Genomic DNA, 18,615 nt, shown 5'->3' on the forward strand with positions numbered 1-18,615 from the left:
CATTCAAAAACTCAACATCTAACTTGAGGAAACATGTAGCGGTTTGTGTTCTAAAATCGTTTTTTTTTTTGCTGTGGATCGACGAATGTTTGTCTTTTAGGTAACATATGTTTTAAACATTTCCTATATATATTATGTGTGGAACGGTACATGTATTTGCATTGAACCGAAATGGTATGGGCGTCACGGTTCGGTGCATACATTTAACTTACACAGAAAATAACTTACACGGTATAAAAATAAATAAAACTCGCGTGCAAATTAATTAATATAATGCAGAACTACTGTTAGATACGTGGGTTCTTTAGGGACACTTAATCTGTAGTCCCGCTTTAGCTCTGAAGCGGGCTGCGTTTGCATTGCAATGCTTTAGTATGTTGTGTGAGAGAGAGAGAGAATGACGTGGGCGCTATCGAAAAGTCACAAAGTGTTTACTTATATCTGTGTGTGTGTGTGTGTGAGTGAGTGTGTGTGTATGAGGCGTGGGCAAGATCGAACAGTGGAAACATAAACATTTTCCATCATTTTGTTTATGCAGGACATCATTCAAACTGCAAAGTGTTGAAGTTACTGTTAAATAAAATTTTAAGGAAAACAAATATATTAATCTGAAATGTAGCAAATTAACTTTCAAATTAATTGTTATTTTAATTTAATTTAGACTTTTCAGTCATTAAGGACTCCTGTTCACTGAAAAACGATCACAGCTTCACAGCAAGAACCTTGAGAACCAACTACTGTTGAAGCTTAATAGTGACATCACTGAGTAATTCTTTTGTGAAGTTGTTTGTTTCTGCATTTTTTGTCACAAACACACACACACACTCTCTCTCTCTCTCTCTCTCTCTCTCTCTCACACACACACACACACACACACACTGTATTTGTGTCTGTCTGATTGAATGCTTGTTAAAAAATAAATCAGACGTTACTCAACAGTTACTCAGTACTTGAGTAGTTTTTTAACCAAGCACTTTTTTACTCTTACTCAAGTAATTATTTGGATGACTACTTTTTACTTTTACTTGAGTCAAATTATTCTGAAGTAACAGTACTTTTACTTGAGTACAATTTTGGGCAACTCTACCCACCTCTGGACTGTTTACAGACGCGCGCCTGTAATTTAAAAGCTCAGCCAACTGAAATCCTGTATGCGGTATAAAAGCACAATACGCTTCTTAACAATGTGGTAGCGACTTCACTGGGGAAAGTAGGCTACACACTCTTCAGCACAGACCGTGCCTGAGCACGTCAACGGCGATCTGCCCGTACTCATAACGCATATGATGAGGAATTCTTGCAGCTCTCGAGACGGACGAAATCACAACGGGACAGGTAAGCTTTGAACCTGATAGGGTATTTCTGTTAGGTCTCTTGTCCTTCTTATCACGATTGTATTAACTGTTGGAGCGGTGAACGTGTGCGCAATAAATGTGTGAGTAAAAGCCCTTGCTTGCATATTATGTACCCAAAATGCATTTTTTCCATCACACAATGATGAAAATGAAACTATTACATGAACTATTGGTGGGTTGCACCCAGATGTTCTTAGCCTTTTTAGTTTCGCTCAGACTATTGTGAACTTGACCTTTATCTATATCTATCCATCTATCTAGATCCAGGGTTGTAAATCTATGTAGGCTATTAAACTTAAATTATTTTTATTCTTAGAATAGGTGTATTTGGTGAAACACGTGGTGTCGGTCTGTTGCTGGTCTACACCATCAATAACAAAAATCACATAAGAAAGATTTTACTTATATTGTCACAACTGTATGACATAATAATCACAATCCTGCTAAAAGATTGTGTTTAGTATGCAGGGAAAGAGAAGGAAATACATTTAAGTGAAGATCTGATTATGTAGTGTCAGCGATGAGCATTATTTGGGGGGGTTACTATGATGACACACCATGGCAAATAATTTCTGTCGAAGAAAATGACGCTTCCTTGAGCTGGTTCTCTTATTCAGTCCTTATCCCTTTGTCTATTTATCTGCTCTTACATTGGCCTTTCTGACAATTCACTCCTGCATTAGTCTAATTTGACATCTTCATCCTGTTCTTTATGTTTTTATTCTATACTGTTTTGTTTATACACAAAGTGAGTTGATCTTCCTGTTTTTTCACATCTTCCTCTGCCTTACACTGCTTATTTCTTGCGCATGTGCGGCACACTCTCCATCTCTCTATTTCTGCCTCCCTTCCCTGGTTATCTGTGTGAAAGTTCAGATTCATTCCTCCAATCAAATTTAAGGAACCAGATCCAGCTCTGTCATACTCTGTTTTGTGTCTGCCTTTAAGCATAAGGGTTTATATAGAAAAGCGCGTATGTTTTTGTGCTGTGTCTTTTGTTTTTATATCTTTTATTTAAAGATTCCAAGGCAACACATTCATAGGCTAATGGTGTCATGTGTATTAACTGTGTTAGATGAGCTCTGATGTCACAGAGTGTTTTGTTCGTAGTTGAAAAGAAGAACAATACAGGAATAGAATAAAAACACCTGTACTGTTTGAAATACTCGTTTTAGCATAGTTTAAATGAATTTGAGTCACTAATTGCAATGTGATGTTAAATTAGGCCATTTAGAAAGGTCATTGTCTTAAACAACTTTAATAGACCAAATGTTCCCAAATAAAACATGTGTATTACAAATACAACAAAATTTAGTGAAAACAATTTAAACTGATAGTGATTTTTGTAATTGAAACAAGCTTAAAAATGTACAAACAAAATAAAATAATCAAACTGGAGGGACAATAGACAAAAACACAATTTCAGAACTTTCAAATGACCTCATAATGTAACTTACATTTTCTGTCATTATTTCCAAGTTATGTTAACATTATTTTACTCTGAACTAAAAATAAAGACTGAACCGAGGCCATTATATACACCTACAGAGAAATTAAGAGACCATTTCAATTTTTTTGAAACTTTGTATTTAAATGTGTTTAGGTAAATTGATCATTTTTGTTTAATTCTGTTAACTTCATACAATATTACTCTGAAATTTCAAATAAAAATATGGTTTCTATTTGTATTTTTTTCAAGCTCAAAATAATAGAATACTGTTATACTGCAAAGATAACAGGTGCATATTCACTTTGAAGCAATACAATTGAAATATAACCGAAATATAAAACATGTGTTTATAGTAAAAGTTCAACAATTCTTTTGTGATAACCTCGATTTTTAATCACACTTGTCATGCTGTCTGTCTTTCACATTGCTGTTGAAGGACTTTCTATCACTCCTGAGCTTTGGAATGGCCACAATACATGTAATGCAGAATAAATTAAAAATTGGAATGGTCTCCTTTTTTTTTCAGCGGCTATATGTTTTAATAAAAGTTTATATACAGAATAAGGAATTCATAACCTTACAAACAACTTTTTTCAAATTCAGAGTTTAAATTCAGTTGAAGACACTTGACCTCTCCAATGCGTTTTACTATTGAAAGGATGCACTTTGGATAGATATATACATTGTATAATATAATAGTTTTGTAAACACAAAGATAAAGGATAATGTGCAGCCAGATTGTCATTATTGCAAAATAAATCTAGACAGGGTTATCACGACGCCAATGCATAAGGCTTCTTTGGCTACTATATAAACGTAAAACATGCATTTGAATTCAAACGATTTTATTTCGCAAATTAGTATAAAAATGAGAGGAAATAACACAAGTCTAGTTATTAAGAAACATTTTCCTGGATAAGCCATCAGACGTATTGTATTGCTGTATCAGACTTGAGTTTTCCAAAGTTATTTCTTTTTTAGCTAAACTTATCTAGTTTATTTGTATGTTTGTTTTTACCACAGAGTCTGCCAGTTGGGTGTCTGGTTATGTCTTATTCTTTCTTTCATACTCTTTGTTTGTCTTGTTTGCGTAGGCATGCAGTGGAGGTGTGTTTTCAGTGTAATTCTAAGAAATACTCAAGGATAATAACACCCAAGTTCTCAGGTGGAAAGTCTAATACTGGGTGTTTGGCTGAGCAGCATGTTGTCTTACCAGGCTAAGAAGATTAGTCCTACTGACCTGCTGACTGGACTAACATTGTCCACCCCCTCTCTCCATCACTTATTTTGTGACTTTCTCACCTATTGTTATTAAAAGGACTGAGCCTTTTTCAAAGTAGAATTGAAGTTCAGGTGCAAAACCCTCTAAATCCGTGAGACAACTTTTTGTTTAAATTAGCATTTTTATCAGGATATTTCAGACTGGGCAGAGTATGGTATTTTGCAGGTTTTGCAGCAAAATTATTTGAGTAATGTATAGGCATATATATGTGTGTGTAGAGATCATTCACTCAACACCATAATCTCATTTTTAACAGAGGTGGCTTTTTTATCGGAACTCTTCAATTTTAAATGTAAAGAATTATTGTAGTCTTTTAAGGAACAAGAACATACTGGTATTGAAAACAATGCTGGTAAAGAAGCTCTTCTTTTTTAGATATAAACCTTGAAGAGGTTTGTGATTGTTGTATTTTATTCTAACGTCCATGTGGTGTTAAATTCTGAAAAAGAAAGTGTTCCTGTTGTTTATGTCTTTAAAAAGGATTAATACTCAGAAATTATACACTATTAAGCCACAAGATGGCACTATTTTCCTACTGTTTTGCTGATATTATCTCTTCCAAGCAGAACACCCCCTGTCCTCCAAGCATTTGCAAAAAACACCCATTGAGATAAGATACACGTAAAGTTGCTTATCTAAAAGAATGTAAAATAAAATTCTAAATAGTAAAGGAATAGCTTCCAAAATAAATGCAATGGAAATGCATAGGTGTTGTCAGTGACATGTTGTGAATGTTTGACAACTTAAAGACATCTATGATCTTTTAATCACCCTCAGGTTATTTCAAACCTGCATACATTTCTTTGTTCCAATTAACACAGAGCAAGATATTTGGAAGAATTTAAGCCATTTTCAGTTCTATGACATCATCCACTACATTGTAGGACTTTTTTATATTTTTTTGTTCTGTTGAACACATAATGAGATTTATTCTAAAACGAAGAAAATTGTGAGAATGAAGAATGAGTTTGTCGATATAAACCTTTATTAGGTTTAATTGTGTGCTACATACTGTATTTTAGATTATAATGCTTAACACAATTGCTATAGCCTATTATATATCATTAATTTATAAAGTTAGATGTCTGTACAAGCCGTCTACTAAAAAGCATCGTTTATAGTGAAAACTAGCACTATATGTTGTATTACCAATATACTAGGTTGTATTACCAATATGGAATATTTCCATTTTACTATTTTTAAGAACACATAAAAGTATTTCTTTGTTGGAACCTTGCCATCCTGCACCTGACGGTAAACCTGGACGTTTACACGTTTTGCGTGTTATTGTAAGTAATTTATGATATTTACAGGTTTGATGCAAAAGAACTGAACGTCCGAATCCCTAAAGATAATTACATGGCTATGTCCCTCGCAGCACATGCCTCCGCCTGCAGTGAATCTACCATTCTATTGGTTGCCTCTTACAGTCGAGGGGTTTTGATTGGACAAAGACACCTCAACACTCGCGATCCATGTGCGCTTCATGTGAACAACAGCGGAACACTGTTTTTCTCAAACTCTGTTTTCTTCGTTTACCTCTTTGCTTTTTTTTCCGAATTTAGGCACATCGTTCAGTAGATTTACGGTAGATTTCAAACGACTCTGGATTATTAGGCTTTAGCGATGGAACAATTTTTTTTAAGGAGCATACATAGTAAGTAGTCTTATGTATGGAAAGCAGGCATGTTGTTTATCAATTAACAGTAAAAACCAAACAAAGAAATTGTAAAATTATTTCAAAATTATTTTTAAACTCCGGAGAATTTAAATAGGACAGCATACACATGAAAACACGTAACACACATATATATATATATTGGGAGAGTTTTAGTCATAGACCTTGTTAATTATTGCGTAAAACTAACTTAACCGCAGTGTCAAACATTTTTGAAGGGAGAGGTATTTGTTTTTGGTGCGCAATGTTTAATGGTAACACGGTAAGGTCGGTCTTTCATATGGCTCAGGCGATATGACATCCAGCACAGACAGAGCCCACCAGTTCAGTGCGTTTTGTGGTCGCAGGTGTTCATCTCTAAGAATCGGGTCATGATAACACAGCCAGGATGAGTTCTAAAGAAGATGTTATAATGGCGGTTCCACGTGAGCTCACACAAAACCCACTGCGTAAAATATGGATGCCATATAAGAACGGGCTACCGGAAAAACATATATCTCAAAAGAGAGGTTGGTCTACAACGTTTGCCTTTTTGGCGTTATAAACCAAATATCATATGGCGTGTTTATATGTTTGACTTTAGGACTTGATAAAGTTAAAGTGCTCTTTTCTAGGCCTTATTCATATTTACTTGTTTGGCGCGTAACGTTAAGGACGAGGTGGCTGTTACAGGAGGGTTGGAAAATACGTTCAATTATATTCGAGTGCGGAAGTGCGATACATCGTGGTAGGTGGACAATATGTGATGTTGTCGTATCTTATCAGTTGATACTTATTGAGGTTTTATGATCTAATTGTATTTTCAAGGCTTGGCATCTAACTAGAACGCGTTTTAAATGTTTTGGACGATGAATTACCTGCGCGGCATAAGGCAATAGTCGATGTCTTTGACTGATCCAATATGCTTCGTAAACCTAATCAAACACACCGGTTAACGTTAGACATAGCGCGATGAACTGCCCTGAAGCCTCTGTAAGATATGTAGTATTCAGGAAGACATCGGACAAAAAACAGATGGATGTCATTCAATATGTGTTTATGAGGTTGAGGCAGAGATTCCTAAGCTAACACCGGCGAGGCTAACAGTGAGTGTGGATCACAGTACGCTAAACACTATCGCTGTCAACCCTCAAACCTTCTCTCTTGCAGCATATGTCCATGAACATTTTGATATTCGCATACTGTCTTGTAGTTTGAACTGCAAGCACATTTCCGAGAATGTTTCTAACACCGGTACAGCAGTGATGCATGCGCTGGGTTGCATCGCTGATATTCTATTGGTGGACAACTGAAGTCCAGGGATTTTCTGATTGGTCCGTGCTGCATCAACATTCGCGGCCCATGCGTGTTGCGAGTGAACATCTGCAGATCGGTTTATGAACATCATATCAGCGCCATGGGTAATAAAGATCATAACCCATACTGGATTACATACAAGTTCTTGTGCAGATTTATTGTATATTAACTTATACTATATATATATATATTTATGCATGGATAATGGTTGTTCTCTTTAAAGGTGAAAAGTGTAGCTGGTTATTATGGTAGTGCTCTAGTATGAGTTAAGGGTTAGCCTATGAAATTCCTTAGGGGGTTGCTATAAGTAAGCAAAAGGTAACTGTACAACAGTTGATCCAAAATTGCAAAATACAAAAAGCTTTCAAACAACATTCCTAAACATTTTTTATAATCTTCTGTGACTGTTTTCGCCCTGATTTAATTTAATAAGAAGCATGAACCAGGCTGAATGTACTGTACTCAGTGTTGGGTGTAACTAGTTACTAAGTAATTAGTTACTGTAATTTAATTACTTTTCCCTTGAAAAAGTAAAGTAAGGGATTACTCATATTTGTTCTGTAATTTAATTACAGCTACTTTTGATGTAATTAAACTAAATACTTTGTGAAATATATGCGTGTGCAATGGTGTAAGTGACATCAAAATTCAAAGTCTAACTTTAAAATCTGTGCTTTAATGTATAATTCTCACATTTGTAATACTTTGGTCAGTTAATGATATTATTTATTCGAATGAATTAAATAAGCCGTTTCATGTCTATCCTTGAATCACTTAACTAATCAAGGTTGATGTAGGATATAGAAAGTAATTAGTAATGAGTAACTAAATACTTTTTGGACTGAGTAATTTGGACAGTAATCTAATTACACTATTGAACATGTAATGAGTAACTAGTAATTAATTACTTTTTCAGAGTAACTAACCCAACACTGACTGTACTGTACTGTACTGTTTTATGTGAAGGAGAAACTGGTGCTGAACAGTCTCAGCAGGACACCACTTCATTAGTCAGCAGAGAATCGACTGCGCCGTGTGCTCCATGCACAAGATATTTTTTCAACCGTTGTCCAAATATCTGTGCCACAGCCCACAGTGGGACCTTCATTAGGAAATAGCAGACATTGAGCACACAAATAAACACAGATCTTACTCTCAGGGGTGTAAAAATATACTGTTTAAGAACTTTGATACGAAGATTCTTCACCATAAACTGATTGTCGTGTCAACAGTTTTGTTTGTCACTAAAAAGCCATTTCTTTTGGACCGACAAAGCAATGTGTTTGCATTTCTGGGTGAACTACTCCTCTACCACATTCAAATCATCAACAAATTAATATTTCCTAAGAGTCGGCAAACCAATACCACTTTAAACTAATACCATGCCAAACAGTGGTCTTACTTTGGGATGTACCAAACCAATTTTCACTAACAACTATTGGCGGAAACCAGCATTTGTCACAGACCACAGACATTTTTGTTGTTCACAGAATTCTCATATCTGTGCATGGTTCACGTGAGTATTGTGTGATCATTCACATGATTCACCACTATTTTTTGACACATGTCAGACATAAGTTTCATACATGTATTATACCGTTTTGGCAAGCATTTCATTGTATGATTAATCTATTTTAGAAAAATGCTGGATTATGCAATAGACCTACAACTCAAGGTCATCAGTTTATAATATTAGCCTTTTTCATCCTATAGTCAGTATTCTGATGGTTTGATAAATTGAATATAAATTTCCGTAGCTGATACATCTCGATTGGTAGCTCTTTCAGGTTTTCCAGACTGGCTAAAAATAAAATGTAGTGTAATATTTACTGTGTGCCTCTCTTTTTATATTTTATGCTGTGAACACAGAACGGCACATTTTATAATGACTTTCTCATTCTTTTTCTCTCTTTGTGTCTCTTTGCAGTGTGCATGACAAACTGTCCCACCCTCATTGTGACTGTGGGCTTGCCAGCCAGAGGAAAGACATACATCTCTAAAAAACTCACACGCTACCTCAACTGGATTGGTGTTTCAACAAAAGGTGTGGTAACAATGCATACAAATACACATGTACTTAACACTTGCATCACATAAATAAACATGAACAACTAAAAATGTGTATATCTTGACAGAATTTAACGTGGGACAGTATCGGAGGGAATGTATAAAAATCTACAAGAACTTTGAGTTCTTTCGGCCAGATAATGAAGAAGGGCTGAAGATAAGAAAGTGCGTTTCTGTTTGAACATCTTGTTTTTAAATAGTTTTTGGTGCTGTTTTTCTAATGGTGTTTTTTTTGTATTTTAGGCAGTGTGCTTTGGCGGCACTCAATGATGTCAGGCAGTACCTCACTGTTGAGGGAGGTCATGTTGCCGTAAGTGTGGTTTTGCAAAGTTTCTGTTAGTATTATTTTTTTGCACTTATTTCAATTTTAATTTTTGCTTGTTGCAAAGCAGCATTCATATATAGTAAAAGAGGTGAAGAGATGTAATTATACAGAATGCATGTTATAATTGCATTTATACAATATGCTTTTCCCTTGGTTTGTTTCTTCGGATAAAAAGATTGTTCCAAAGCGACTTGCATTGCATTATTCTATAGATTTGTATCCTGGGAGTCATTCCTATGATTTGGCATTACTAGTGTGCTCATACTGTACCAGTTAAGCTAGAGAAACACTAAAGCATTTGTATTGAACAGTGTTTATAATGATTGTGTTGATTTGTTAGGTGTTTGATGCCACAAACACAACAAGAGAAAGGAGGAACACAATCATGAGATTTGGCGAACAAAATGGCTATAAGGTAAAACCCATACTGCAGTCATGTGGCCTGTATAAGCCTCTGGTGTTATTTTGGGATTGACGCAATATGTGTTAAACAGTGATGTGCAGAGTCTCACTGTAATATGGTTTATCACCATGTTTTAGGTTTTTTTTGTGGAGTCTGTGTGTGAAGACCCCACGATTATTGCTGAAAACATTGTGGTAAGTTATTGGAATTAGGTTGCTTTTATCAGACTACGTGTGTAAATGCAAGGTGACCTCAAAATGTTGATAGTTTTTTTCTTTTCTCTTTTTCTGTATGTCCGAGAGCAGCAGGTGAAGTTGGGTAGTCCAGATTACATTGACTGTAACACTGAAGAAGCCATCCAAGACTTTATGAAGAGGATCAAATGCTATGAGAACAGTTACCAGCCGCTGGATGAAAACCTAGACAGGTCAGAAATCCATTTCCACTCGACCCTGAAGTATTTTAAATCTTTGTAATCTAAATGCAAAAGCCTCTGGGAAAACATAAATTTTTACCCAAAGTAAATATTTAAGTGTGTTATTTCTTTATTTTGTGTCTGGGTTCTTTAACGTTGTCTATTTTGTCTTACAGAGAATTGTCATATATTAAAATAATGGAGGTGGGCCAGCGATATTTGGTCAATCGTGTGCTTGACCACATTCAGAGCCGAATCGTATATTATCTGATGAACATTCACATCACCCCACGCTCCATCTACCTCACTCGCCACGGAGAGAGTGATTTGAACGTCAATGGTCGCATCGGAGGAGACTCGGGCCTGTCGCCTCATGGAAAAGAGGTGTGTGTTGTGTGTGCAAATTTAAGAATTTATTCTTATATAGTTATTATAATAATAATAACTAGTTATTTGTCAGTCACCATATGTGCCTCAAGATGGTTTGATTTAAGGCATTGTCAATAGCCAATCCTTCACAGCCTTTATCCCAAATAATTTCTTTATGGTTGGTCACAGGAACGTACTAACACTTTCCTCTCCTTCCCTCTCTCGCAGTATTCTGAGTGTCTGGGCAAGTTTATTCAGGATCAGAACATAAATGACCTCAAAGTTTGGACCAGTCAAATGAAAAGAACCATTCAAACCGCCGAGGCGTTGAGTGTCCCCTATGAACAATGGAAAGCACTTAATGAGATTGATGCTGTAAGTATGTGCTGATGTACTTTGTGTTAATGCATTGCATGTGTTTTTATTAAGTGGCCAATGAGTGAGACTCTTAGTCTTGTGTGTGCAGGGCGTTTGTGAAGAGATGATGTATAAAGAGATCCAAGAGCATTTTCCTTTGGAGTTTGCCTTGAGGGACCAGGATAAATATCGCTACCGTTACCCTAAGGGAGAGGTGTGTTGAGATGCTCATGCAGTATTCATCATGGGGCGGAACAGAGCCACATCTCATTACATCCACAGAAAATGTAATATCTATAAAATCTCTTTCATTGTAGTCTTATGAGGATCTGGTCCAGAGATTGGAGCCTGTCATTATGGAGCTGGAGCGACAGGAGAACGTTTTGGTTATTTGTCACCAAGCTGTTATGCGCTGTCTGCTTGCTTACTTCCTGGACAAGAGTGCAGGTGTGTAAGATAGAGACAACTTATTTATCAATTAAATAATGAAGTATATTTTTATACCTTAGACCCTTTATTATATTTTAGAGGAGCTGCCGTACCTGAAATGTCCCCTACACACAGTCCTGAAGCTTACCCCTGTGGCCTATGGTGAGAATATTATTCATACAAAACCTGCTTCACCTTAAAATGAGCATGTCCATTTTAGACACAAAGCTATAGCTCTATTTCATTATTGAGTAAAATGTTCCTTTAAGATAAGCTTGTGGCCCTGCATGCGACGGTAGATGTTCCTGCTCAGAATGAAACAAAAGTAATTTAGTTTAAAATCTACTTGGCTTATCTTCTAACATGAAATGAAACAGAGAAGGGAGTGCTTATTCTCATTCAAAATAAACAGAAAATGTTTCTTAGTTTAACAGTGTAACAAAATTCTCTTCTCTCTTGTTTTAGGCTGTAAAGTGGAGTCAATCAGTCTTAACGTGGAGGCAGTAAACACTCACAGGGACAAACCTGAGGTACCCAACCAATCAATACAAAAGCAGTTATTTTATATAATAAAACTTTTCTTTTTGTTATGAGCATAAATGTCATCCTTGACTCTTTATAGAATGTGGACATCTCCCGTTTGGCAGAAGAGGCACTTCTCACTGTGCCTACTCACTACTGATCTATGAAATCAGATCCTGTACTTCAGCAACACACCCAGCAGTCTGTTCCATCCACTCCTCTCAACAGTTTCTGTGTTTTCAGGAACATTGGGCAGAATATGCATATTTGTATGTTCTCTCTCTATTGTCAGATAGGTAACTGGAATCCAGTTATTATTGTATACTAACCCTAATTTTGGGGTGTGTCGGTTTGTGTTTGCGATTGAGGTTTGCAAAAAGCAGATCTGAAAGAGATACAATTTCCTGAATAGTTATCTTTTTGTATTTTCTTTTGTTTTATGCTGAAAATTTATTTTTTCCGGTGGGGTTGAATAATTGTGGCCTTCCGCCAATTGGTCAGTGTTATAAACATTGGCAAAATGTTACATCTCGTTCACACAGGGAGTTGTTTATAGTTTGGCTGTCATTAAACACTAAATGTTACCTGTTGAAAATCATGTTACAGGTTTGAAAAATAACAGCAGAATTTTCATTGTACTCTGCAATATCTAGATATTGCAATATCTGCAATATCTAATTATATCTATCCAATAAAACTGTACAATCAATGTAAAGCATGTGACTTAATGGAGAAACGATTTCATTGCTAATCATTTGTTGGCTCTAATCCCAATTCAGACAGGTACTTAATAAAAGAGGCTGTCAATTCTGAATGATACAAATATTTGTAAAATATTTTGCCTCAGTATTTGGCTTTTGCAGACAACAAACTAATGTTTACAAGTCTTGTTTAAGCCTTGTTAAAATAGCAGGCTTTATTTGCACATTAATCATTATTAAACATACTTTCCTAAATCATATTTTTGAAATTGACTTGTTTAAATTTACTTCATTTTTAGCATGTTTACTTTTTCAAATATTGTATACTAATTTAAGAGTGAATGTTTTCATCTCTATTTTTGTTACTGTTTAGGCAATGGGATTTTTGGGGATTGTGATTTGAACTGCACTTTTGAACAGAGTGGAAGGAGCTCTATGAATCATTTCTATACGTCTTCCCTGTGAATAATAGAGTTATGCTAATGTTTGAGGCTCAGCTCTCAGTTAGACGCACCATGTAAAAAGTTTACCACCAAGTACCATCAATAAACCTTATTCTAAATGTAATCTTGGTGTCTTTAATACATAATGGGTGATTATGGTGAGCATGTTCACATCGATTTTCAGGCATAAACAATATGAATTTAAACTAAAGTTTCAATATGTAGGTTTTATTCTTATGCACGGATGCCAATCCTGGTAATAAAATCTATTAAAATAGTCACATCTGCAAGTCCAAATAAATATACACGCAACAATATTGAAATTTCACACATGATATAAAAAACTCAAAACAGTCCATTATTAGTTATAAAAAGGTGGAAGAAAACTGAAAGGACAATTCTGACAAACCCTTGATAGTATGACGATGTGAAACGATCCTATAATACTCGAACACAGTGCAACATTTATGTGAAGTGTAACGTCAGTGTCTAAAAATAAAATGATAGTATAGCACCCATGCCAGCAATAAAGCTCAAATGTCTTTAAGTGACCTATGTGCACACTTATGACAAATTTAAGGTAGTGTGTGTCATTTCTGTGCCTCTAGCATCACCAAACAAAACACTCCCCCATGTGGCACTGGATATACGACAGCTGGTCATACTTCAAACTTCAGCCAACATTGCCAAGTAAGAACCCTTACTCTGTTGTTTACACTTCTCATGGGAGTCAACCTTCAAATGCTGTGTATTACCTTTCATGATAAGCACACCGTTTATACAGCTGCGTTGGTATGAGCTTGCATTGTAAATCTGCACACACAAGCTTGATGCTCAATTATTTCAGTCTGTTCTAAGAGGTCGCCTCTCATGCTGGCTGTTGTGGATTGATGTTGAGGTGGGCTGGGTTTCCCAGCAGACCAATCCGCTGCTTGTGTTTCCTCTGTTCAGTCATCTAGTGAACAAGAGATGGTACTTAAAAACAAAGTCTACAATAGCTTTCTTTAAAGACAACCCTTTAAATTCCAAGCATCCAGTTAATGATGTATTTATCCTTTATCTGAGAAAATGTATAACAATGCAATTATTCAAACCAGAGAGCAAACATTTTGCAAGGGTTAATCTAATAGGTTTATAAATAGGCACCTGCTCTTTGAGTTCAGTGAGCTGATTGGTCAGATTGGACACCAGTCTCATTGTGGACTCCAGTTTCTCCTGCAGACTGCGCAGTTCGTTCTGTTCACCCTCGCCATCACTGCTGACCAGTGACATGGCTCTCATACGTGGAAACCAGTCCAGATTGTGCTCCTTAGGTGAAAGAAAGTGGCCAGACAAGGTTTAAGTACAAAAATAAAACAACTATTATATACAGGTATATATATATATATATATATATATATATATATATATATACTGTAGCTCATTGGTAAGAGCATGGCGCTTGCAATGCCAAGTTCATGGGTTCGCTCCCAGGGATTGCATGTACTCTAATACAAATGTATAATATAATCCATTGTAAATCGCTTTGGATAAAAGCGTCTGCCAAATGCATAGGTGTAAATATCTACAAGAAGCCTCCAAGAACATGCTTTGAAAAATAACAACAAATGTTACATTTAATCAATGCACTATAATAGTGACTATAATGCCTTGTTTCAACTGAGCGCTAGGTTTTGGGACCCTTTCGTAAGGGCATCTAGAACAGTAGTATCAATAGTACCGGAACCTTAAGGGTGGAACTATACTCACTGCAGAACGCTGATTGGATGAGAGAGAATTGTCACTTGCGCGTGCTACAAGGGGAATGATAACACAAAAGGCGCCATTTTTAAATACGTCTTTCTCCTTCGTGCGAAAATGACTTTGATCGCTACTTTCCGGCATACACTATGCCTATCAAGTAAGGGTACTGAATGTCGCTTGAAACGCAAGCCGGATCAGGGTTTACCGCATCGAACCGTATTGTACTGTACTGAACCGTACCGCTCAGTGGAAACGAGGCATAAAATGCTCTCTATTTTATTTTCAATCAAAATCGAGCAGTAATTTGTCAAATTTACATAGTGAGATCATATAATGTTTACATTTTGAGAGTTGAGTTGCTGCAAGTTCTCAATTCAGAAACGGTAGTTTCTATATTCGCCATGTATGTTCTCACCTTGATCATCTGAGCAACGTAGCTCTCGGGGCCTGTGTATTCCGTGGAGTCCTTGACCCGCACCAGAACGATGAAGAACAGATAGTGCCACAGGTTGTGCTCTTCCTTGATGTGCTCCTCAAATGTCACTGTTTTGTTATCAAACTTATCTCTCTCCAGACCTAAAGAAACACAAATGAGTGATTTAAAATGCACCATTTGGCTCATTAAAGCACCTGCCAAATACATTTATGTACTGTAAAAGGGTTTCTCACCGCAGATAAAGCATGTTGTCTTCAGGACTTCCTCTTTTCTCTGCTTTTCACTTCTGAGGTCAGCGAACGTGTCAATGATGACACCAAAGATCAGATTTAACACGATGATGATCACCAGGAAGAAGAACAGCAGGTCGTACACGACCCGCGCGGCAAACAGATGCTCCTGTACACATTGGACATCATGGACTTTGTTTAAAGCAGGGCTTCTCAAAGTTTTTCTTAAAGTTGAGAATCAGTTATTATGTTTACCACATTTGGTACTCTAATTGTGTATTGTTTTTTTCCCCAAACTAAATACTTCAGACGCGTTTCATGGTGATAATATATATATATATATATATATATACAGTATATATACAGTGAGGGAAATAATTATTTGATCCCGTGCAGATTTTGTAAGTTCGCCTGCTTACAAAGTAATGAAAGATGTATCTGTAATGAGGTTCAATTAAAAAGCAAGGAAGGAGGGGGGAACCGGCAAACATTTAAACATTTAATCAAAATAATAACAAAGTGAAAAGACAGCCGGTAGCCCCTCACGGACGACTGCCAGCGAATAAAACAAAACACAACTAAAATCCAGGCCTGGTTCTCTCTTGTCAGCACTCCCGTCGTTTGTCCTCTTACAGTCAGGTCCATAAATATTGGTACATTGACACAATTCTTAAATTTTTGTCTCTTATACACCACCACAATGGATTTCAAATGAAACGAACAAGATGTGTTTTAACTGCAGACTGTCAGCGTTAATTTGAGGGTATTTACATCCAAATCAGGTGAATGGTGTAGGAATTACAACAGGTTGCATATGTGTAAATCAAACTTTCACTTTTGAATACTTGGTTGCAAATCCTTTGGAGTCAATTACAGTCTGAAGTCTGGAACGCATAGACATCACCAGAGGCTGGGTTTCATCCCTGGTGATGCTCTGCCAGGCCTACTGCAACCGTCTTCAGTTCCTGCTTGTTTTTGGGGCATTTTCCCTTCAGTTTTGTCTTCAGCAAGTGAAATGCATGCTCAATCGGATTCAGGTCAGGTGATTGACTTGGAAATTGCATAACAGTCCACTTCTTTCCCTTCAAAAACTCTTTGGTTGCTTTTGCAGTATCCTTTGGGTCATTGTCCATCTGCACTGTGAAGCGCCGTCCAATGAGTTCTGAAGCATTTGGCTGAATATGAGCAGATAATATTGCCCGAAACACTTCGAAATTCATCCTGCTGCTTTTGTCAGCAGTCACATCATCAATAAATACAAGAGAACCAATTCCACTGGTAGCCATCTTGCTCACGCCATGACACTACCACCACCATGCTTCACTGATGAGGTGGTATGCTTAGGATCATGAGCAGTTCCTTTCCTTCTCCATACTCTTCTCTTCCCATCACTCTGGAACAAGTTGATCTTGGTCTCATCTGTCCATAGGATGTTGTTCCAGAACTGTGAAGTTTTTTTAAATGTCGTTTGTTAAACTGTAGTCTGGCCTTCCTGTTTTTGAGGCTCACCAATGGTTTACATCTTGTGGTGAACCCTCTGTATTCACTCTTGTCTCTTGTGAAGTCTTCTCTTGATGGTTGACTTTGACACACATACACCTACCTCCTGGAGAGTGTTCTTGATCTGGCCAACTGTTGTGAAGGGTGTTTTCTTCACCAGGGAAAGAATTCTTCGCTAATCCACCAGTTGTTTTTCGTGGTCTTCCGGGTCTTTTGGTGTTGTTGAGCTCACCGGTGCGTTCCTTCTTTTTAAGAATGTTCCAAACAGTTGTTTTGGCCACGCCTAATGTTTTCACTATCTCTCTGATGGGTTTGTTTTGTTTTTTCAGCCTAATGATGGCTTGCTTCACTGATAGTGACAGCTCTTTTAGATTCCAAATGCAAATAGCACACTTTTAATGAACTCTGGACCTTTTATCTGCTCATTGTAATTGGGATAGTGAGGGAATAACATACACCTGGCCATGGAACAGCTGAGAAGCCAATTGTCCCATTACTTTTGGTCCCTTAACAAGTGGGAGGCACATATGCAAACTGTTGTAATTCCTACACTGTTCACCTGATTTGGGTGTAAATACCCTCAAATTAAAGCTGACAGTCTGCAGTTAAAGCACATCTTGTTCATTTCATTTGAAATCCATTGTGGTGGTGTATAGAGCCAAAAAGGTTAGAATTGTGTCGATGTCCCAATACTTACGGACCTGACTGTATGCTCCCAATCTCCTCCGTGAGATATGCGGGACCGGTGTGCGCACAGCTGCTTCAAACTATCAATCACACCACCGGCCCCGCCTCACGGCTCTCCTCACGTCTTCCTCACCACAGTATCGTTTTATTTTAGGGTAGGTTTATTTTAACTGATAGAAACAGAATATCAACCAAAAAAATCAGGGGGTACCAACCAGAAATAATTCTGCCTCCACAGATTGTTATATGCCTATATGGACCAAAGATTAGTCCTGTCACTTTAAGAAAGTACTCCTAAATCAGCTTGTTTTGTATATAAAATATGCCTGCCAACAGAATCTGTATCTTTCATTTCAATCTCTCCACCACCATGATCAAGACCAAATAGGTTTTAAAGGATGTCAGGGACAAGATTGTAGACCTGCACAAACCTTAAATAGGCTACAGACAGAAGCTTTGTGAGAAGGAGACAACTGTTGGTGCGATTATTTGGAAATAGAAGAAATACAACATAACTATCAATTGCCCTTGTTCTGGAGCTCCCTGCAAGATTTCCCCAATGGAGTAAAGATGATCATGAGAAAGCTTAAAGATCAGCACAGAACTACACGGAAGAAGCCTTTTAATGATTTCAAGACAGTTGGGACCACAGTTAGCAAGCAAACCATTGGTAACACGCTATTCCACAATAGTTGAAATATTGAAGCACCTGCAAGGTCCACCTGCCCAAGAAGGCCCTTCTGGCTCGTCTGAAGATGACAATGAACATCAAAATGATTCAGAAAAGGCTTTGGAGAAAGTGCCATGAGACCAAAATTGACTCCTGTTTTTGGAGGGAGAGAAATGCTGACTATTTATCCAAGAACATCCATACTGAGAAGCACAGTGTTGGAAACATTATGCTTTAGGGCTTTTTCTCTGCTACGG

General features: G+C 37.0%; 2 protein-coding genes across 10 annotated transcripts in view; one reads left to right on the plus strand and one right to left on the minus strand.

Annotated features, from left to right (window-relative positions):
* The first annotated feature begins 1,113 nt into the window (after window positions 1-1,113).
* Window positions 1,114-13,216, plus strand: pfkfb4b (6-phosphofructo-2-kinase/fructose-2,6-biphosphatase 4b). Of its 5 annotated transcripts, XM_056750972.1 has the most exons (15): window positions 1,114-1,131; window positions 1,276-1,335; window positions 8,989-9,105; window positions 9,197-9,293; window positions 9,372-9,438; window positions 9,794-9,868; window positions 9,994-10,050; window positions 10,162-10,283; window positions 10,448-10,655; window positions 10,869-11,015; window positions 11,107-11,211; window positions 11,315-11,444; window positions 11,526-11,588; window positions 11,892-11,956; window positions 12,049-13,216. In XM_056750972.1, exons 2-15 carry the CDS (start codon window positions 1,284-1,286, stop codon window positions 12,106-12,108), a joined length of 1,365 nt encoding a protein of 454 aa, XP_056606950.1. In that variant the 5' UTR covers window positions 1,114-1,131; window positions 1,276-1,283; the 3' UTR covers window positions 12,109-13,216. The 5 variants fall into 5 exon arrangements, with proteins under 5 accessions (XP_056606950.1, XP_056606949.1, XP_056606951.1 ...); XM_056750971.1 differs by lacking the exon at window positions 1,114-1,131 and having other exon boundaries at window positions 1,202-1,335; XM_056750973.1 differs by lacking the exons at window positions 1,114-1,131; window positions 1,276-1,335 and adding an exon at window positions 5,581-5,744.
* Window positions 13,217-13,299: 83 nt separating this feature from the next.
* Window positions 13,300-18,615, minus strand: part of itpr1a (inositol 1,4,5-trisphosphate receptor, type 1a) — a 39,747-nt gene continuing 34,431 nt past the window's right edge. For all 5 annotated transcript variants that reach the window (XM_056750965.1, XM_056750967.1, XM_056750968.1 and 2 more), the window contains 4 exons: window positions 15,505-15,670; window positions 15,251-15,411; window positions 14,239-14,400; window positions 13,300-14,047 (listed from right to left, as the gene is read on the minus strand). In XM_056750965.1, coding sequence (XP_056606943.1) covers window positions 13,961-14,047; window positions 14,239-14,400; window positions 15,251-15,411; window positions 15,505-15,670 — 576 coding nt within the window. In that variant the 3' untranslated portion in view covers window positions 13,300-13,960. The remainder of the gene's footprint in view (window positions 14,048-14,238; window positions 14,401-15,250; window positions 15,412-15,504; window positions 15,671-18,615) is intronic.

Source organism: Triplophysa dalaica, chromosome 6 (genome assembly GCF_015846415.1).
Source record: "Triplophysa dalaica isolate WHDGS20190420 chromosome 6, ASM1584641v1, whole genome shotgun sequence".
In the NCBI taxonomy this organism is placed as follows: Eukaryota; Metazoa; Chordata; class Actinopteri; order Cypriniformes; family Nemacheilidae; genus Triplophysa; species Triplophysa dalaica.